A 22,701-nucleotide genomic window follows, 5' to 3' on the forward strand; every position below is an offset into this window, starting at 1 on the left:
TCCTATTTGTATGTATTCTCCTAAATATTTAAATTTTTTGACTCTTTTTACAGATCCATACATAGTTTGCATTATGTGTACATTGTTGGTTTGTCATTCCATGTATTGAATCTTCTCATATGATATCTGTAGACCTGTTTTGGCAACTATTTCATGTAGGTGTTGCAGTGCTTCCTTTGTGTCCTGTGTGTTATTACTAAGTATGGCTGTGTCATCTGCAAATGCCAGGCATTTTATGATTGTTCTTGTTTCACATGTTCTTCCTAGCTGTATTCCTTTAACTTGTTCCTCCCATTGTTTGACAATTTTGTCTAAGACATGATTGGTGAGAGCCCATCTCCTTGTCAGACACCTGTGTGTATCTGGAAGGGTTCCGAAATTTTTCCCACGAACTTACCCTCGAGGTGGTGTCTGTGAGCGTCTGTTGTATAATTGCCCCAGTTTTTTCTGTCGAAGCCATATTCTTCCAGTATGTCAAAGAGCTTTTGTCGGTCTATGGAGTCATATGCTTTTTTAAAGTCAATAAAGGTAACTACAGTCTTGTTTGTCTGACTTTCAAAAGTGTTCTCAAGCTCCAGATCTGTTCTATGCCTGATCTCCCTCTTCTGAAGCCTGCCTGGTATTCCCTTATTTGCAGATCAGCTTGTGGTTTTAGCCTGTTTAATAACACCTTTGTGAGCATTTTGTATGTGATTGGTGCTGGAGAAATACCTCTGTAATTATTTGGATGTGACTTATCACCCTTTTTATGTAGAGGATAGATCAAAGCACATTTCCATTCCTCTGGAAACTTCTCTGTGACCCAAATTTCTGAGATAATCTTACAAATTTGCTTCTTGATGTTTTCATCTTGGAGCTTCCAGATCTCAGCTATAATACCATCTTCTCCTGCTGCTCTGTTATTTTTCATTTATTTGATGATTCTGTCTATCTCTTCTATTGTGGGTGGGTTAGAATCTGGGTTGGCTGTGGGCTTTTGGAAGGTTAATTTTTCTGTGGGTTTCTTGCAATTCAGAAGGTCATCAAAGTACTGTTTGAGGGTTTTATGATTTTCTTTCGTGTTCGTTTCGAGGGATCCATCTGTTCTTCAGAAGCAGAGGCTAGGTGGTTGATAACCCTTCATATTTTCTTTGAATGTTCTGTAAAAATTTCTAGTGTTATTTCTCTTGATATCTTCATCAATTTCTTTCAACCTGTTGTTGACATATGCCCGTTTTTCTGTTCTGATTTCCTTTGTTGATTGTTTCTGAATCTCGTAAAATCCCTTTACTGCTGAATTTCTTCTTTCAATGGCTAGATCGCAATTTGCGTTCCACCATCTATGTTTTCGTTTCCTTGGAGGTTTCCCCCATCACATTGCCATCTGAATTCTTTTCGCAAAGTCTGTCCAAGTGTCTGTTGAATGCCTATTAATCTCTTCAACAACTTTGTCCCTGTTTATCTTCAAGTATTCTGGATCAAGTTTGACTATTTTGTTTCATGCTGTTTTTTTTTCTGTCTTGGGATTGTCCAAATCTTAACTTGTAGTAAATAATGATCAGACTTGAAAAATCCCTTACACGTTCTGATATTTAGAATTTCCCATGTACATTTGGTGGAAATGGCCACATGATCAATCTGGAATTCTCCCCACACAGTGTTGGGTGCTTTCCATGTTGTAAGTTTTCGTCTTGGCTTTTGAAATTGCATCAACATAACTTTGAGATTGAAACTTTGACAATATTTTATGAGGTGTTCCCCATTTTTGTTTGTATGAACGTGCACTGAGAGCAGACCTGTGATTTGTTTGTACTTTCTTTGTTTGCCTAATTGCACATTGAAATCTCCCATTAAAATTTTCATGTGTCTTTCTGGAATGTTGTTGGTTACTTCTGCCATGTCTTTCCAGAAGTTTTCAACTTCTTGTGGCTTTTTTCTATTATGATCATTTGTTGGTGCATGAGCATTGATAATTGTGTATGCTTTATTACTTGATTTGAAGGAGAGTGTGGAAATATGTTCTGATATGGAACTGAAGTCTATGATGTTTTCCATGACTGATTTATGTACAGAAAATCCTGTACCAAAAAATGATGGTATGCCTCTTCTGACAGCAGGTCCCCTTTGTAGATCCTGTAATTTCCTGTACTGAAATGGTTATCATCTCTGAAGCGCATCTCTCGAATGGCGAGAATTTTGATATGAAGTTTTTCTAGTATGTCTGTGAGTTGTTTTAGTTTTCCAAGTTTGAAGAGTGTGTTTGTATTGAGAGTGCCAATGTATTGTTTGCAAAGAGATTTTGAAAAGCTCTGATTCTTTTTCTCATGATGTTCCTTGTCCCCCAGAATCCAATGACCAGGAAAATACAGTGTGCTGACTGGGGTAGTGGACTCATTTCATTTTGTTCCATCACAATCACTTCAAGTTGAGTTTAGTTGCAGTGATCTTTGAAAAAGATCACAATGATTGCAGACTTGATTGTTGAGATCAAGCCATATTTCACAGCCGCACCAACTAGGTGAACAGATGCTGACCACTAGTCTCTGGATCATTTTTTTTTTATTATTATGAATTTGGCCAGCTATGGACCGCATACAACTTAAGACTTATGGTGTTTCTTTTTCTTCCGTTCTTCCCAGTACTTCTTCATTTTCTCGCCAACTGCTCGTCTCTGCTCATCTGTCCACACTCTCTTGGGTCGAGGTTTTGGTGCATCTTCTTCATAGTTTGCGTTTTCTATAAGTAGCCTAAAGTTATTCCTGTCACGTATTATTTCTTCTGTAACACCTATTTTGTTGGCGTCTTTCTTTACTGCTTCTATCCATCCTATAGTGTTTTTCAGCTTACTAACGTAATTAAAAATTTTCTTTGTAATCCGTGTTTCTTCCATTCTTTTTAAATGTCCATAAAATTTTAGCCGTCTCTTCCTCATTGTATCTGTGATCTTTTCTGTATTTTTGTATAGGTCTTCATTTCTCCTTTTAATCCACCTGTTTTCCTTGTTTTTCTCAGGACCTAGAATTTTTCTTAATATTTTTCTCTCTATTTTTTCTAGTTCACTTAATTCGCCTTTCTTATTCAATGTTAGGCACTCTGATCCATATGTTGCTTGTGTCCTAACAACTGAATTATAATGTTTAATCTTTGCTTGTATGGATATTGATTTCTTATTGTAGTAGTTTTGTGTTAATTTATATGCAAATTCCAACTTTTTTATTCTTTCTTTATTTGTTGTGTTATCCAGTCCATTGGCTTGGATCCACTCCCCCAGGTATTTGAATCTATCAACTCTTTTAATTTTTCCATACTTTGTTTTCATGAACTTTTCTGTATTATGTTTGTGTTCTATATACTCGGTTTTTTTGTAGGATATTTTTAGCCCAGTCTTTTCAGCAATCTCGCGTAACATATCAAGCATAACTGTTGCGTCTGTTCGGTTTTCAGTTATCAGTGCCATATCATCCGCAAAGGCTAAACATTTTACTTCAAATTTGTTCTTTCCTTGGCCCATGCTTATACCCTTTGTGCCTCTGTTTTTTAATGTGTTTTCCCATGTTTTTACTACTTTATCTAAAACCAAGTTAAAGAGAATTGGGGACAGTCCGTCACCTTGTCGAACTCCTGTTTTGATTTTGAATGGTTCAGAAATTTCGCCTTGAAACTTAATTCTTGATGTTGCATCTGTGAGCGTTTGTTCAACAAGTCTTCTGGTGTTTTCATCTATCCCTGATTCATAAAGTATCTGGAATAGTGTTTGTCTGTCAACTGAGTCATAGGCCTTCTTGAAGTCTACGAAAGTAACTACTGTATTTTTATTTTGTATAGCTCTCACTCTCAAAATTACTCTGGATCATTATTACTATTGTTTTTTTCTTTCCTTTCTCAGACGTTATGTCTGGTTAAAAATGGAAAGTGACGCAGACCTTGATCAAACGTGACTTCCTTTTAACTGTACGGTATATGTTACATTGCATTTAGGAACTTTCGGGTAATTGAGCATGTATCAATAATTACAGATTTCTGTAGTTGTATATATACGTTTGGATGTAGCTGTATTGCGTCGATGTACTGGTGGAAATTGTGTGGTATGACTCCTGTAGTTGATAGTATAATTGGTATAATGTCAACTTTATCCTGATGCCACATGACGACTTCCTCAGCCAGGTGGATGTATTTTTCAATTTTTTCTCCTGTTTTCTTCTGTATATTTGTTGTATTGGGATGGATATTTTGATTAATTGTGTTGATTTCTTCTTTTTATTGGTAAGTATGATGTCAGGTTTGTTATGTGGTGTTGTTTTATCTGTTATAATGGTTCTGTTCCAGTATAATTTGTATTCATCATTCTCCAGAACATTTTGAGATGCATACTTGTATGTGGGAACGTGTTGTTTTATTAGTTTATGTTGTATGGCAAGTTGTTGATGTATTATTTTTGCTACATTGTCATGTCTTCTGGGGTATTCTGTATTTGCTAGTATTGTACATCCGCTTGTGATGTGGTCTATTGTTTCTATTTGTTGTCTGCAAAGTCTGCATTTATCCGTTGTGGTATTGGGATCTTCAATTATATGCTTGCTGTAATATCTGGTGTTTATTGTTTGATCCTGTATTGCAATCATGAATCCTTCCGTCTCACTGTATATTTTGCCTTTTCTTTATTATTTATTATTGTTATTATTATTATTATTATTATTATTATTATTACTATTGTAGGTACAAATAATACTGCAACCTAAATGCAATATAAAAATAACACTTTCATTTATACTAAATTGTACGTATGCATTATTTTCATTTAAGCTATACTTACCTCTAAAGCTCCCTCAGGCAGTATCATATTGGTGTAGTTTTCGCTGAAGTACATTGCAGTCATGGAATCGAAAAGTTACCCCAGTATTGACAGATTGTTGTAAATTAGTGAAGGAGAATATATTATTGATGAGTAAAGTCTCTGGCATGTGTACTTTTGCATTTATTAAACTTATGGCAAAATAGTATGAGCTTATGCATCACCCCAATACCTTTTTCACAGTTAAACGTAACTTTTGTATAACTATTTTATAAACAATCTGTGCATACCCACTGGTGATTCCTGCATCGTGAACAAACTGTTATGCTCCTTGCAATCCATCCTGTCTATTCAGAAATCTTATTCCAGGCTATTCCATATGCTTGTCTTTGTTTCCTCCCTTCAGTCCATCTGTTGTTATGGATACCATATAGTATAATTGAAAAGAGTACTGCCTGCTCAGGAAGAGCAATGTCTACATAAGATTTCTTAATCTGGCTTGAAACATATATGTATGTAAGATATGAAAGGGTAAAAATGTCTAAAATTTCTTGGTCGATGTACTTAAAGTTTCTACATTCAGATGAAACAGTGAAGAAAATTAATGAAAAATTAAATGCCTAACAAATGAAAGATATCATAGTAAACTGGCTTAATTCCTATTGTGAGAATAAATTACAGCGGCAGTACCCACCTTGGAGACAGTACCATCAGATATCACTAAATTGCAGGACGAGGAGCTCAAAAATTATTTGCAAAATTATATTTATTGATTAATTGCCATTGTTACATATGCAATGCAGCAACGCTGGCTGGAAGAACTTATTGGTGAATCTAATAGAGGCCACCAACATCTTGGGATGTACCTCAGGTGAAGACGAATTTGCTCCACTCATTCTGTCAATACGCAGTGATTTAAATATACCCTTCGATTTCAAGTGATTGCAGTTTCCTCCCATTCACAAGTACTGAAGAGGTACAGGGCCAATCAGTGTGTGTGCATATATGAATAGTGAGACTGAACAGTTCAAATTTGTAGATGTTCAGATAAATAGTAAACTTGTCACGGAAAGCCCTTGTTCGGGATCATGTTCAAAGATGTATGCTGCCATTTTTATTATTAGAACAGTATCTAATGTAAGTGATAGTTTGACATGAAAAGTAGTCTACTTTACTTATTTTCATTCGCTTATGACATATCATATTATATTTTCGGATAACTCTTCCTTCTGAAAGTGTATTTTTGGCTCAGAAATGGGCAATTTGGGCAATAAGTGGTGTGAGTTTGCCAACCTGTTGGCAACCCATGTTCATTAGTCTGGGTATTCTGACATTGGCCTGTTCATATATATATTCTTTAGTGTCATTTCTTGTTAACAATATCAGCTTATTCCCAAGAATTAGCAGCTTTCACTCAGTTAATACTGGTCAGAAATCCAATCAGCATTTGGATCGCATCTCCTTAACTCCTGTGTGGAAAGGCGTATGGTATTCTACTCCATCCATTTTCAATAAGATACCACATTGTTGTTGTTGTTGTAGTCTTCAGTTCTGAGACTGGTTTGATGCAGGTCTCCATACAGTAAAGCTGCATACCCTCGGAAAAAATTACGGCCGTAGTTTCCCCTTGCTTTCAGCTGTTCGCGAGTACCAGCACAGCAAGGCCGTTTTGGTTAGTGTTACAAGGCCAGATCAGTCAATCATCCAGACTGTTGCCCCTGCAACTACTGAAAAGGCTGCTGCCCCTCTTCAGGAACCACACGTTTGTCTGGCCTCTCAACAGATACCCCTCCGTTGTGGTTGCACCTATGGTACGGCTATCTGTATCGCTGAGGCACGCAAGTCTCCCCACCAGTGGCAAGGTCTATGGTTCATGGGGGGCAGGAAGATATCACAAGAATTCAAAAATCTTAGCAGTAATCCATGCACTTTCAAATCTAAACTGAAGAGTTTCCCCATGAGTCACTCTTCATATTCTATTGAGGTGTTCGTTGAAAAAATTATGAGCCGCGAAGAGTGGCCGCACGGTTTGAGGCGCCAAGTCACTGATTGGGGGACATCTCCTGCCGGAGGTGTGTGTCTTGTTCTTAGCGTAGGTTAGTTTAAGTAGTGTGTAAGTCTAGGTACTGATGACCTCAGCAGTTTGGTCCCTTTGGAATACAACCACATCTGAACATTTGAAAAATTATGCTAATTCCTGTGTTACACTGTTGACTGATTTTATATAAACTTATAGGTTGTCATCTTTCCAGGATTCATAAACGTTTAATTTATCTATTATTACTTTTCTGTTGTAATTTTATGTACCGACACATTCCATGACCGAGGAACTTTTGTCCTATGGAAGTAGACGGTGGAGGGGGGGGGGGGGGGGGGGGGGGGGGGGGAGGGATATCCCGGACAGTGCCATGTACTGCGGCTAGTTTTCAATCTTTGTAACACTATGAATGACATTCGTGTACACAGGCAAACTTTCTACACCAGGTTAGCTAAAAGAGGCAGAGCCCTGCCGCCCACGGACATGTTTTCGAAAGTGCTGCTGCACGCAATCGTGCGGCGCGTGCTGTTCGCGACGTACACGGTGGCGGGCGTGGGGCTGGCGTGCCGCCTCACGATGGTGGTGCTGGCGCTGACCGGCCTGCCGCAGCCGTGGCCGTCGTGCACCGACCGTCGGCTGCCGCCGGCGGCCCCGCAGCAGCTGTCCGCGCAGCAGCTGCCCGCGCAGCAGCCGGCCCCGCACCCGCCGAGGGACGAGGAGCCGATCAGCCAGTTCCTGGTGGTGCTGGCCGTGTCGTCGCCCGCCTCCGAGGAGCGGCGCCGCGTGCTGCGCGACACGTGGTTCCGGTCGTGCTCGCAGGACTTGGACGCCAAGTGCTACTTCGTGGTGGGGATGGGCGGGCTCGACGAGGAGGACACGCGCCGGCTGCTGGAGGAGCGCGACCTGCACCACGACATGCTGCTGCTGCCCGACCTCGTCGACACTCCTGCCAACCTCACACTCAAGGTTCACGTCTTAATATGCATCCTATCGTCCTGTCCTTTCTGTTAATTATGAGGTGTACAACTTTGCTTCCGCCATTTGCCGATAGGTGGCGACAACGGTAAGTAGCGGTCGGAAGAAACAGATTGCAGATGTCGGACAATTACCTTGGACCTCTATCGACATAACCTCACTCAAACATTAGTCGATTTATGTCTGCATCATAAAGTTGTTATTCATTGAAAATGTCAGTTTACGAGCCTAATTCTCGTCATTTGGAGGAGGTCTTACTGCTTTATTTCAGTACAAGGAAAACAGTGGCTGAGTCTCATCAAATGCTCTCAAGTATGTATGGTAAGGATGCTATTAGTGAAAGAATGTGTCGTGAGTGGTTTCAACGCTTAGAGAACAGTGATTTTAACATCATAGATCAGCATAGTGGTGGAAGAGAGAATGTTTTCGAAGATGCAGAATTGGAGACATTGCTGAGTGAAGACTCGCGTCAAACTCAAGAAGAATTGGCACGATTAGTGGGAGTGACACAGCAAGCCATTTCAAAACATCTCAATGCAATGGGCATGATTCAGAAAGAAGGAACTTGGGTCCCGTGTGAACTGAAACCGAGAGAAAACGTTGAACGGCGCTTTTGTGTTTGTGAACAGTTGCTTCAGAGGCAAAAACGGAAAGTATTTCTGCATCACATTGTGACCAGGGACGAAAAATGGGTTCATTACGATAACCCTAAACGCAAAAAATCACAGGGATATCCCGGCCGTGCTGCCACGTCAACGGCCAAACCGAATATTCACAGCTCCAAGGTCATGCTCTGCATTTGGTGGAACCAGCTCGGCATGGTGTACTGTGAGGTGTTAAAACCAAGTGAAACAATCACAGGTGCTCGATATCGAACGCAATTAATGCGTTTGAGCAGAGCATTAAAAGAGCAACGGCCACAATACAGCGAGAGGCACGATAAAATGATTTTACAGCACGACAACGCTCGACCCCACGTTGTAAAAGAGTTCAAAACATTCTTGGAAACGTTAAAATGGGAAGTCCTACCCTACCCGCCGTGTTCTCCAGACATTGCTCCCTCTGACTATCACCTGTTTAGATCAATGGCGCGTGGCCTGGCTGACCAACACTTCCGATCTCATGAAGAAGTCAAAAATTGGATCGATTCGTGGATTGCTTCAAAAGATGAACAATTTTTTTGATGTGGGATTCATACACTGCCCGACATATGGGAGAAAGTAGTGGCCAGCAATGGAAAATACTTTGAATGACACATGTGTAACCAATTTGTTTCATTAAAGCCTCAAATGTTGGAGAAAAAATGGCGGAATCAAAGTCATACACCTTGTAGTATTTTCTACGTACATGTAAATCTCGTTATACACGTCAGTTACATTCCACAGAATTGCCCTGTGTACCGAACTTGTGTGCATTGAGAGCCATATTATATATAAAATGTGGGGTTAGGTTCTCATTTACTGGCATATTAAGTTCAAAATCGTAGAGTTTCATAGCACTTTTACCAAAAATAGCCATTATCATCCTTCTGAAATGCATTTTAATGCTAAATTAATAAACTTAATAATTTAATGCTGAGACACATAGTAACACACAAAAATCATTTTCTTTATTGTGGGACCTTCAGCAGATATTATGTTACAGTAGGACATTATGCAGAGAATAGAGAATTAGAATAGGGTATGCTGCTTGATATTTTATGGAGGACAGACAGACAGAAATTTCATCATTAGATTCAGAGAACACATGAGACAAACAAATAACAACCAATCCACCTTCTTTACACACCTTGAAAATAAGAAAAACAAAGTTGACAACTCTGAAAATGCATCTCAAATCCTGCATAGACATGATTATCCATACTATATACTAAATAAACAAACTGATTTCAAGTGCAGACAGTTTTTAAAAAATTTTATTGAAATTTTGCATAGAGATAACAAATAATCAAAACACCGGAGATTACAAACACATCAGTAACAGTTCCATAGAAATATGACCCATAACAACTTTAGTATCTTTGACTAAACAATTAGCTGTTACCTTTGAATTTCTACAACTTTAATATAATAAAAACATATTATAATATATGTGCAACAGCAAATTATCGAACAATGTTATAATGTTGCTGAAAAATAATATTACAGCAATAGTGGTTTACACAAAGTAGACATATGTCCATCTACAATGTCAGGGATGGAGTACAAGATCAAAAAAAAAAAAAAAAAAAAAAAAAAAAAAAAAAAAAAAAAAAAAAAAAAAAAAAAAAAAAAAAACTCCTTAGAAATTATATTTTATACAAACAATAAACAAATGTGATTGTTTGCAGTGTACTGATGAAGGCAATAAAGCCAAAATATGTTTTGTACCAAAATAATGTATCAAGCAGCATATTGTCTCAGAATTCCTTGCATAAATCATTTTTATTAAGTCCCCATACAGCCTAAATAGCTTCTGGGTCATCTAAGAGAGACATTTCGTAAATAATGCAGAATAATTTTTTTTTACTTACATGTCTATTTTTTTCAGTGTCTCTTTACAGCCCTCCAACATAGTCTCCCTGCTTCGCTATGACTGAATCCTAATGTCTCAGAAGCTCTAGTATTCCATCCAGGACACATCTTCTGTTCATCTGTCAAATGGCTCAGGTAACGGCGGTAGAAAGCTCTTCCTGAGAAAGATAACGACATCCACGCATATTTTTTCAACTTAAGGAACATATCAAAGTCTGGTGAACTCATATTCAGGCTGCAGGGAGGATGCAGCAACACCTCCCATCCGTATTTGTGAACTTTTGGGCTGCGATACTGCCAGTATGAGGGTGAGCATTGTCGTGCAGAATGAGGGGCACAGCCTTGACCAACTGAGGTCGCGTTTTGTACATTTTTCTGCACAGGTTTTGCATGGAGGTACAATAATACACTGCTGAGACACTTGTTCCCAGGCCCCCACAACCGCACGAGTGGTCGACTGTGAAGAGCGGACAAATTGAATAGCTGGCCGGCGGCCATTAGAGTGGTAAACTGACGCGCGGATTTCGAATGTTTATACATCGCTTTTGGTTATAAAATGCCTTCCCTAGAGTTAGGTCACAAACATAATGCCTCATTTAAATACGTTACTACAATATAGTTTTTAATTTATGAACAAACAGCAACTAGTCACTGTTTATGAATTTATGTTACGTAGTACATGGAATCTGCCGTAGCTAAAAGTTATGCACTGGACCCCTAGCATTTTTCGTAGTTCATTTACGATAGATGTATGCAAAATGCATCAAAATACTCGAAGATTTGCCCACTATGTTAATAGATATTTTATGACTCTACCTTGCTTTAGAATTTATGACGAAAAGTGCGTTATATATGGCGTAGTGCTTTGGCAACTCACGACCAAATTATCAAGTTTCAACCTAACCTAGACCATGAAAACACTACCGATCAGCCAGCTACAACAAACAAGACTTCAGGCAGGTATCCAGTATCGCATTAGTCACAATATTTACTTTCGAAAATGTACACTTCAGTTTATACGTGTGGTTTTTTCATATAATAAATAAAACTCAACAACTGTTCCATCGAGAGAAGTTGTGAAATCAGATTACAATTACACACATTCAGTTGCATTTTATAACGATAAAAAGCCTGCTAACTCAAATTTCGTGTTGCTTGCAATTCAACTTTTATAGTTAAAATAAAATGTGGTTCACAAAGAAAAATTTATCTTCTGCTGTATATGGTCTGGAAAATGAAAGATGGATGGAACAGCATCATCTTTCAGCTTTCTGCGATTTACGTAATTTTCAAGGAAACAACTTTCTTCAAAATGATCGGAACATATAAAATGGTATTCTGTTGGTCGGAAATCTTGCCTCCTGACAGCGTGTAACCATTTTTGTAACTGCTGTGGTTTTGAGAAAGGAAACCTGCAAATATATGCACAGACATTATGCTAATACCGTGTTACAAAAACATTTACTAAGCAAGTGCACTGACATACAAAACAACTTAAAATGTCCACATACCTGTGAAATGTAATATTCGTTCCTTTCTCGAATTTATTTGTACAATTAATCGCTGCACAACTCTTCACCATTGTACTTCTTTTGATTGGAACGTACAGACAGTAGAATTACGAGTAACAAATACTTTATGTACGCCCCAACAAATATACAATGTTGAATCAGGGTCTCCATAAACAACAGTACTACACAACACATCGGACTACAACCACTATAATGGCGTCCAGCTGAGGGTTCAAATTATCCCGCGACTGCAGCGCCATCAGTGAGTCTAGTTATTTTTTACAAGGTCTTTGCTTGTTCCACATGGGATCCAACTGTCATGTTGATTCCTTGGTGATCATGAGCGAAAATCATCTGTTACTTGAGCTGTGACTGAGCACATAAAAATGTTTGTGGAGGGGGAGAATCTGAAGCTCTCTACTCATTGGACTGTCATTTCAGCTCCGGTTCATCAGTTGTGACAATTCGACACAAGAATGCTTGACCTTCTTGGTCTAATCATTGTCTGAGCAAGGTTACAATGTCCAGCAGTTTCTGCTCGTCTTCAGCAGTCGAACAGTGTGGGACCCATCTCGCAGAAATTTTCCTCTTCTTCAAATCATCTGTGAGAATACGAAATACTACATCTACATTTATACTCCACAAGCCACCCAACGGGGTGTGGCGGAGGGCACTTTACTGATGTTGGGGGAATTCTCGTGGCTTCAGAGACTTCTTCACAAGTGGCACTGTGATCTTGTTCAGGAGCATCTGCCACTAGCTTCACACTTTATTCATCTGTTGACATTTTTGGCCTTTGGATTATCATCTATGCTCATATGGTCATCACAAAAATAATTAACAAAACGTGAAACTGTACTACAGTCTACTGTAAACTCACCACAAACTTCACTTAACGCACTGTTGATTTCTGTTGGGTTTTTGCCACATAAAGTTTTGATCATGATGTATGACCTCTGCCCTTCAACAGTCACAGTACCTGAGACTCTTGCAGTGTCCATTTGTATTGCTTACCAATTTTTTGTTAGAGTACACTGTGAAAAAACAAAGACACATACTTCTTGCTCGAGCTCCCAACTACATCTGTCATAATTTTTATTGTCGATGCATCAAACAATAAACAGAATAATACCAACCGGTCACTTATCCATGAAATACCTCTCATACATTGGAAGAGTCTGATGATGCTGTAGTCGGCTCAATTTCTGTAACATATTTTCTTACATGCAAATCTTCATTGCTAAGATCTTTGTAATGAGAGTTTAGGAGGTCGCAGACATTCTGTTCGTCGACATCAGTGAATCTAATCTGCTGTGCCACGTCCACAGCTTATTTTGTTGCAATGGCGAGGTCATTACTACTCCTAGAACTGGCACAGAATTGCACCACAGTTTCCTCTATTGACCATTCACACATTTTGGAATGATACCAGTCCGTGCGTCTCTAATAACATCAGTCGCCATCTTAATATTGAACTGTTGGCAGAAAATCTGATGGTAAGTTTGTCACTCAATTCACATTCTTCTATGAGACTTGAGAAAGTTTTATGCAAGTAATATGCCCTGAATGTAGAAATAACTCCTGGTGCATGGGTTGCGGGACAGATGTAGTGTTCAGCGGCAGAAATGGGCTCCAGTGTTTTGATTTGAATCAATAATGGAAAATGGGTGGCTGGGAACATTGCCAAGGAGAAGAAGAATTCTGAAAGGTTATTTTTATTTCTCACAGCAGGCCTTCAGTTCCCTATTCAGTTCATTAATATAACAATTGCTGAGAATGGCAGAAGTCATCCATTCTTTTTCACTCCACCTGAGTCACTCTTGTCGCGACCCTTTAGTGCCCTAGGATTTTGAGAGTGGTAGATAATAAGGGGCTTTAATTTGCTGTCCCCTGTAACATTTCCTCTGGAAAGAATAGTGCACCAGTCCTTGGCAGCCTTAAATCCAGGCGCTGTTTTTTTCAATAGAAATGAATGTGCAGTTTGGCATCCATTTCCAAATAAGCCTGTTCCGTCGAGGTTGAAATCTGGCTTCAGAGTATAGTCTTTTTCTGTCACAATTTCTTTCAACCTCTTTTTAAGATCCTCAGCTCCAGCGTCAGCTGCCTCTCCTGTCATTTTTAATGTTGTGAAAGTCAAAATGGTGCCGTAAGCAATCGAACTGAGCTCAACTGGCTGAGAAAGTTGCCAGACCTTCCTCTTCTTTCATTAAATCTGCATATGATCTCTCGACTTTAGCACGCATAGCAGCTCCAGAGAGAGGCACATGCTGTCAGTCGTGGTGCTCGGTCGAAAGGCTTAGCATTTTTTCTTTTTTTTTTTTCTTCCAATGTCTCCGAGCGAGATTTGGTCACTCTAGGCACACTTAATTCAATTGAAGATTGAGTGGTTTTTCAAACTGATACCACACTGTTGTGATCAGTTCTCACAGTGGATAAACAATGTTCTAAAGCATGCCGAATGTCAACAATACACTCACCTTTCTCATTACAATCCAAAACTTGTAACTTTATTTCTAATGAATAAGATCTTTGTACACTTATGTTTCCCTTGAAATTGCTTTTACACAGTATTTTAAATGCAGAGCCTGTCAAGTGCAACTTCACAGCTCTGCTGATCTGAACTGATGATTCAGGTCTCATCAAACATGATGTAATGTCCACCAACACATTTCTGCTTCATGTACTCATAACAAATGGCAGCATTTCGTATATGTGAAAATGCAGATAATGAATCTGCTTATAATGGGGTCATCCTGTATTCCTTCCCTCACCAATTTTGTGGCGTACCTTTTTATTGACCAGTAAAATTGTGGGCATTTGGATCTAACTGAAATTTTTATACTATTAGTATTTCAGGTGTGAACCTTTCTTCCATCTTCAGAGCTAATCAGAAAGACTGATGGTAAAGTGCTTCCATCCACCCTGTATACAAGTAAGACAAGTCAGCTGTATTTGAGTATGTGGCAAATCATAGTGGAATAAATACCGTGCTGCCGTGACACATCTGTGAAAGATGTTGTTTCACTAATTCTGGTAAACAGGGGATATCTAAGAGAGTTACCTATTGCCTGTGCCAGAATCCACATGTTTTCAAGCTTAAAACCATTATCATAATTAATTAAGTCATTTGTAAAACATATTTCAATAATTTCCCAGAAAACTCTATCCCAAAAGGATGAAATAAATGTTAAAACTGGATGTCCTCACAGTCTGATTCCCTGTGTACAGTTCTCAGTCACAGCAGATTTTTATTGGCTGCAGCAAGCATTGTGTTCAACCATCATTTAATTGTGGGCATAGGCCTCAAATTTTTTTTTTTTACATCTATTCATGTCTATATCTAATATAACTGGCAGTAAGAAGCAATGAGATTCTTATCCTATGTGTTGTGCATGTAATGCATATAATGTCAGTCAATTTGATTGTATAGCAAAGTAGTGGATTGTGGTGTGTACCAAAGCAGTGTTATCAGGTTCTATACTAAAATTAGTGTAACACGCTGTCCACTTTCGTTACAGGAGCAACTGACAGTCATTTGCTCCTGACAGAGATCTACATCTACATCTATATGATTACTCTGCTATTCACAATAAAGTGCCTGGCAGAGGGTTCAATGAACCACCTCCAAGCTGTCTCTTTACTGTTCCACTCTCGAATGGCATGTGGGAAAGACGAGCCCTTAAATTTTTCTGTGCGAGCCCTGATTTCTCTTATTTTATTGTGGTGATCATTTCTCCCTTTCTAGGTGGGTGCCAACAGAATGTTTTTGCAATTGGAGAAGAAAATTGGTGATTGAAATTTCATGAGAAGATCCCGTTGCAATGAAAAACGCCTTTGTTTTAATGATTGCCACTCCAACTCATATATCATGTCTGTGGCACTATCTCCCCTAATACAAAACGAGCTGCCCTTCTTTGAACTTTTTCAATGTCATCCGTCACTTCCAACTGATGCAGACCCCACACCATGCAGCAATACTCCAGAATAGGGTGGACAAGTGTTGTGCAAACAGTCTCTTTAGTAGACCTGTTGCACCTTCTAAGTGTTCTGCAATTGAATCACTGTCTTTCGTTTGCTCTACCCACAACATTATCTATGTGATCGTTCCAATTTAGGTTATTTGTAATTGTAATCCTTAAGTATTTAGTTGAATTTACAGCCTTCAGATTTGTTTGACATATCGCGTAATCGAAATTTAGCAGATTTCTCTTCGTACTCATGCGAATAACTTCACACTTTTCTTCATTCAGGGTCAATTTCCATGCTCCACACCATACAGATATCTTATCTAAATCATTTTGCAATTTGTTTTCATCATCTGATGACTTTACAAGACAGTAAATGACAGTGTCATCTGCAAACAATCTAAGATGGCTACTCAGATTGTTCCTATGTCATTAATATAGATCAGGAACAATAGAGGGCCTGTAACACTTCCTTGGGGAACACTGGATATTACTTCTGTTTTACTCAACAACTTTCCAACTATTACTACGAACTGTGACCTTTCTGACAGGAAATCACGAATCCAGTGGCACAGCTGATGCAATATTCCATAGGCATGCAATTTGGTTAGAAGACGGTTGTGAGGAACGGTGTTGAAAGCCTTCTGAAAATCTAAAAATATGGAATCAATTTGACAGCCCCTGTCAATAGCACTCATTACTTCATGAGTATAAAGAGCTAATTGTGACTGAGCGAGGTGGCGCAGTGGTAAGACACTGGACTCGCATTCGGGAGGACGACGGTTCAATCCCGCGTCCGGCCATCCTGATTTAGGTTTTCCGTGATTTCCCTAAATCACTCCAGGCAAATGCCGGGATGGTTCCTCTGAAAGGGCACGGCCGACTTCCTTCCCCATCCTTCCCCAATCCGATGAGACCGATGACCACGCTGTCTGGTCTCCTTCCCCAAAACCAACCAACCAGCTAATTGTGTTTCACAAGAACGATGTTTTCTGAATCCGTGCTAACTATGTGTAAATAAATCGTTTTCTTCTAGGTACTTCATAATGTTTGAACGCAGTATATGTTCCAAAACTCTACCGCAAACCGACATTAGTGATATGGGTCCCTTTTTGGGTATCGGTGTGACTTAGCAATTTTCCTGTCTTTAGGTACGAATCTTTGTGTGAGCGAGCGGTTGTATATAATTGCTAAATATGGAGCTATTGTATCAGGTGCAGGTGATTGTTGAAAGCTTTAGGTTTTGCCAAATTTTGGTGTGGCAAGCAAAATGAGATTGTTTTATACAAGAATCGCACCAAACTACTGATAAATACACTTCAATCTGTCAGTTTTCATTTTGCCCTCTCCTGAACGGGTCTTATGACCACACAATATAGAAAAGGAATACCGGAAAAGGGGAAGAGCTCTTTACCATAATTTTCATAATTTTCATTTTCTGTCAGTAGTCTTTTTGTGTCAGTTTGCATTTATTGAGAGCGAAATGAATTTTTCCTTTGCAGGTGCTGAAGGCGTTCGTATGGGCAGATAATAAGGCTCTCGCACAATACGTGATGAAGTGCAACGACGACTCGTTTGTCAGGCTGACGCAGATAATGAACGAGATCAAAGAAGGAGACACAGCCCCTTCTGCGGCTTCCATATACTGGGGTTTCTTCGACGGGCATTCCCCCGTAGAGGCTGTGAGCAAGTGAGTAACGGAGCTTGCAGTATTTTTCAGTGACTTTCCTCTTGGACATTCTCACTGTGACTGGGCTGTTGTATACAATTCACATATCTCTTATTTTCAAAAGTTGTAATTTTGAAAACAAGGGCTGGTTTTAATATGGTTATTTATTTCATTTATTCTGTGCATAAATTTTTAAAAAATCTTATTTCATTTGTATTGTAACTGGTTTTCATACAGTAAAGTTAAAAATGATGACGTCATTCATTTAATGTATAACTGATTATTGTCCATTTAGTTATACACTTGCATCATGTGCCATCAATGCCATAATGAAGGAGAGCCTTCAGTGATGTGGAATGAGTCAATTAGTACATTAACAGGTGCAGTCCAAGCTGGCTACTTTTGAAAAGTATGCTGACAACAAATTATGACTAATGCTAATATACTCAAACTTATGGTTATGGTTATTACTTCTAGATTACTTTGCATACATATGTTAGGAGAAAAACACTTACATTGAAATAAACTTTTCCCCCTCCTATTTCCCCTCCAACAATAGTGAACTGCCTTTTTCATCTAATACTGTTGTTGTTGTTGTGGTCTTCAGTCCTGAGACTGGTTTGATGCAGCTCTCCATGCTACTCTATCCTGTGCAAGCTTCTTCATCTCCCAATACGTCCTTCTGAATCTGTTTAGTGTATTCATCTCTTGGTCTCCCTCTACGATTTTTACCCTCCACGCTGCCCTCTGGTACTAAATTGGTGATTCCTTGATGCCTCAGAATATGCCCTACCAACCAATCCCTTCTTCTAGTCAAGTTGCACCACAAATTTCTCTTCTCTCCAATTCTATTCAATACCTCCTCATTAATTATGTCATCTGCCCATCTAATCTTCAGCATTCTTCTAATACTGTACCGCAGACAAATCATTTTATCTTTACACAGATGAGTACCTGCCATCTATATACCAGCAAAGAAATATTGGAAGCACACAGAATTCACAGCCTGGAGTTAAAGTTCTTCAGATATGTTGGAGAAATAGTGGATAATGAGTTATTCTTTTGAAACTTCCTGGCAGATTAACACTATGTGTTGGACGAGGACTCAAACCCAGGACCTTTGCCTTTCACAGGCAAGTGCTCTACTGACTGAGCTGCCCGAGCGTGACTCACAGCCCAGCACCACAGCTTTATTTCTGCCAGTACCTCATCTCATACCTTCCAAACTCCAGTGAACTTCTCTTGCAAAACTTACAGGACTAGCACTCCTGGAAGAAAGGATGTTGTGGAGACATGGCTTAGCTCCAACCTGGGGAATTGTTTCCAGAATGAAATTTTCACTCTGCTGTGGAGTTGTGCTGATATGAAAGGTGCTCGTGGATTAAAACTGTGCCACACTGTGACTTGAACCCAGGAACTTTCGCAGGCAAGTGCTCTACCAACTGAGCCACCCGTGCACAACACATTTACATCTACATATAATACTCCGCAATCCACCATACGGTGCATGGTGGAGGGCACCTCGTACCACAACTAGCATCTTCTTTCCCTGTTCCACTCCAAAACAGAACGAGGGAAAAATGACTGCCTATATGCCTCTGTACGAGCCCTAATCTCTCTTATCTTATCTTTGTGCCTTTGGCGGCAGTAAAATTGTACTGCAGTCAGCCTGAAATGCTGGTTCTCTAAATTTCCTCAGTAGCGATTCACGAAAAGAATGCCTCCTTTCCTCTAGAGACTCCCAACCGAGTTCCTGAAGCATTTCCGTAACACTCGTGTGACGATCAAACCTACCAGTAACAAATCTAACAGCTCGCCTCTGAATTGCTTCTATGTCCTCCCTCAATCTGACATGATAGGTTGTATTAGTGTTTTATAAGCGGTCTCCTTTACAGATGAACCACATCTTCCCAAAATTCTACCAATGAACCAAAGACGACTATCCGCCTTCCCCACAACTGCCATTACACGCTTGTCCCACTTCATATCGCTCTGCAATGTTACGCCCAGCTTTACACAGATGACTACCTGCCATCTATATACCAGCAAAGAAATATTGGAAGCACACAGAATTTACAGCCTGGAGTTCTTCAGATATGTTGGAGAAATAGTGGATAATGAGTTATTCTTTTGAAACTTCCTGGCAGATTAACACCCTGTGTTCGAGTCCTCGTCTGGCACACATTTTTAATCTGCCAGGAAGTTTCATATCATCACACACTCCACTTTAGAGTGAAAATTTCATTCTGGAAACAGCCCCCCAGGCTGTGTCTAAGCCAGATTACCACAGTATCCTTTCTTCCAGGAGTGCTAGCCCTGCAAGTTTAACAGGAGACTTTTTGCAAAGTTTGGAAGGTAGGAGATGTGCTGGTGGAAGTAACGCTGTGAGGGCAGGTTGTGAGTCACGTTTGGGTAACAAGAGAGTGAAAGTTTTATTCTGGACTTATTCTTTTAAATTGCTTCTAAACATTAGGGGATTTTCAATCTTCCATTACAGACATTTTCACCAGAATATAAAACTGCATTCTGGAGACACAAGAGGAGTTCATAGTCTATATGGAAATGATTTCTACTTCTAAAAGTGGAAAATCCAGGATGGAATTTAACAATTGTTTGATTTCTGTTTCTGTTATTGTTGTTGTGAACTGCAGAATTCACTCTCAGTTCATTCTTGTTATTAATAACGAATACCAATATGTACTGACTTGTAAGTGTGAGAACCCTGGAACCCTGAATTGGCTTGTGCAAGAAGTTCAGATATCTATTTTACACAATATTCCTATTGGACATTTATGTAGGACAAACACTTTTTTCACCTGTACTGCAAGTCCCCAGAACATAATGCCATAGGAGAGAATTGAGTGAAAATCTTCTAGCAATCTTGTTTGCAGATCAACACAGTGAGAGACATTTCTAAGTGCAAAGCAAACAGATTTGAGTTTTGTGTTTAACTTGTCCACATGATGGACCAACCTCAGCTAATTACTCATCTGGACTGTCAGGAACATTATAAATGAATCCGAATACATCCACAACAGAGACAATCAGGAGAAGAATGAAACAGGCTTACAGCTAGTTCATAGTGAAAAGTTTAATCAATAGTCTGTGCAGTTCCAAACAAGTCAAAGTGACTTAAATGTATCTGATGTAGAGATCCATGAGCATATACTGCGTGAGGTTCAAAGACAGTACAAATTAAGAACAAGGACATAGAACAAGCTGATGAGCTTTTATATTTAGGGCAGTTCAAGACATTGACTGTAGGGATAACAAGGAATACAAACAGAAAAGTAAAAATAGCTGGATGCGCTTTTAGCAAGTTAAATAGGACTTTAAAAACTAAGCTTCAGATGTGTCTGAAGAGGAATCTACACACATCAAAAAAAGTTTTGCATCGCCCCAGTTCCCAGAACTCCTGAAGATAGACATTGACTGTGGATATTGTATCAAAGGCACATTCCCTTTGACTGTTCAGAGATGTCACTAAACCTGCCTAAAGATGTAAACAACCATACATGAGCGGTGCCTATTAGTCGGAGGGGGTCTGACAGCCGATCAGTTCCAGTCATTCGACCAGCAAGGAGGTACACAGCTCGTGTTGTCTGCAGTTCAACCATGTCTAGATGGTCAATACCGCGGTTTGATCATGTCCACATTGTTACTTTGTGCCAGGAAGGGCTCTCAACAAGGGAAGTGTCCAGGCGTCTCGGAGTGAACCAAAGCAATGTTGTTCGAACATGGAGAGATACAGAAAGACAGGAACTGTCGATGACATGCCTCACTCAGGCTGCCCGTGTGCTACCTACGGATTATGGCTTGGAGGAACCCTGACAGCAATGCCACCATGTTGAATAATGCTTTTTGTGCAACCTCAGGACATCGTGTTACAACTCAAACTGTGAGTATTAGGCTGCATGAAGTGCAACTTCAGTCCCAACATCCATGCTGATGTCCAACTTTGCAACCACGACACCATGCAGCGCAATGGAGATGGGCCCAACAACATGCGGAATGAACTGCTCAGGACTGGCTTACGTTCTCTTCACCGATGAGTGTCACATATGCCTTCAACCAGACAATCATCGGAGACTTGTTTGGAGGCAACCCGGTCAGGCTGAATGCATTAGACACACTGTCCAGCGAGTGCAGCGAGGTGGAGGTTCCCTGATGTTTTGGGGTGGCATTATGCAGGGCTGACGTACGCCGCTGGTGGTCATGGAAGGTGCCATAACGGCTGTACGATACGTGAATACCATCCTCCGACCAATAGTGCAACCGTATCGGAGGCATATTGGCGAGGAATTCATCTTCATGGATGACAATTCATGCCCTCATTGTGCATGTCTTGTGAATGACTTCCTTCAGTATAGCTCGTCTAGAGTGGCCAGCATACTTCTTGCAAAGAATATGCATAATTTCAAACCTTTATGAAATTTCTTTCCCCTGTCACCCCCACAAAATGATTAGAGGGATTCGCTACGCCCCCCACCACTCGCCTCCCGGCAGGCAAAGACCAGCTGACGCAACTGTGCATGCGCAGTATGCTGCTGCCATCTAGCGGCAGCCCACAGAGTTACCCAGAGGTTCCTTACACAGAGAGCATCCCAGCATGCCCCTGAGTACAACAACACCAAGAAGAATCACTTCTCGGCTTTTAGCAAGATCAATGTGCAGCTTTTTTTTTTTTTTTTTTTTTTTTTTTTTTTTTTTTTTTTTTTTTTTTTTTTTTTTTTGTAAAAGGAAAAAGGTTCAAGGACACACATTTTATTTAATGTTTATAATAATAAACAATATCACCAACAACTTTTATTTCATAACAAGTTCCAGATCCTTTGACCCAAAGACAAACACCTTCTTGTTAATTTATTTTGCGATGATTCCGAATCCTCAAAACAAAAGACGTGTTACTAGTAAAATAAGATGTTCCCATGTCCCTATTGAACACCTCAGAAACTTGAAAGGTACGAAAGGCAATTACATCTTTGTTATTAAAAGCCTCCAATCCAGAAACACCTTTAATGGTACTACCATCGTACCGTACAATAGCAACAGTTATCCAGCCCTTACCATGCTGTGCAGCTGTACTTTTGGTAACAGTAAAGTTCAAAACACCTCCACAAAATGTAGATGGGCCCTGAAGGATCACTTGACCTCCAAGACATGACGCAGTAGTAATTTCAACATCATCTATTGCCTTATAAACAGGAAGGCGTGAACGCCTAAACATTAAATAAAGCTTGTGTCCTTGAACATTTTTCC

The 22,701-nt window shown here is 39.7% G+C and overlaps 1 protein-coding gene across 1 annotated transcript in view; it reads left to right on the top strand.

Annotated features, from left to right (window-relative positions):
- Nucleotides 1-7,214: 7,214 nt before the first annotated feature.
- The window catches only part of LOC124553367 (beta-1,3-galactosyltransferase 6-like), a 57,037-nt gene continuing 41,550 nt past the window's right edge, over nt 7,215-22,701 (top strand). Inside the window, exons 1-2 of the mRNA XM_047127239.1 lie at nt 7,215-7,775; nt 17,276-17,463. Coding sequence (XP_046983195.1) covers nt 7,215-7,775; nt 17,276-17,463 — 749 coding nt within the window. The remainder of the gene's footprint in view (nt 7,776-17,275; nt 17,464-22,701) is intronic.

Source organism: Schistocerca americana, chromosome 11 (genome assembly GCF_021461395.2).
Source record: "Schistocerca americana isolate TAMUIC-IGC-003095 chromosome 11, iqSchAmer2.1, whole genome shotgun sequence".
In the NCBI taxonomy this organism is placed as follows: Eukaryota; Metazoa; Arthropoda; class Insecta; order Orthoptera; family Acrididae; genus Schistocerca; species Schistocerca americana.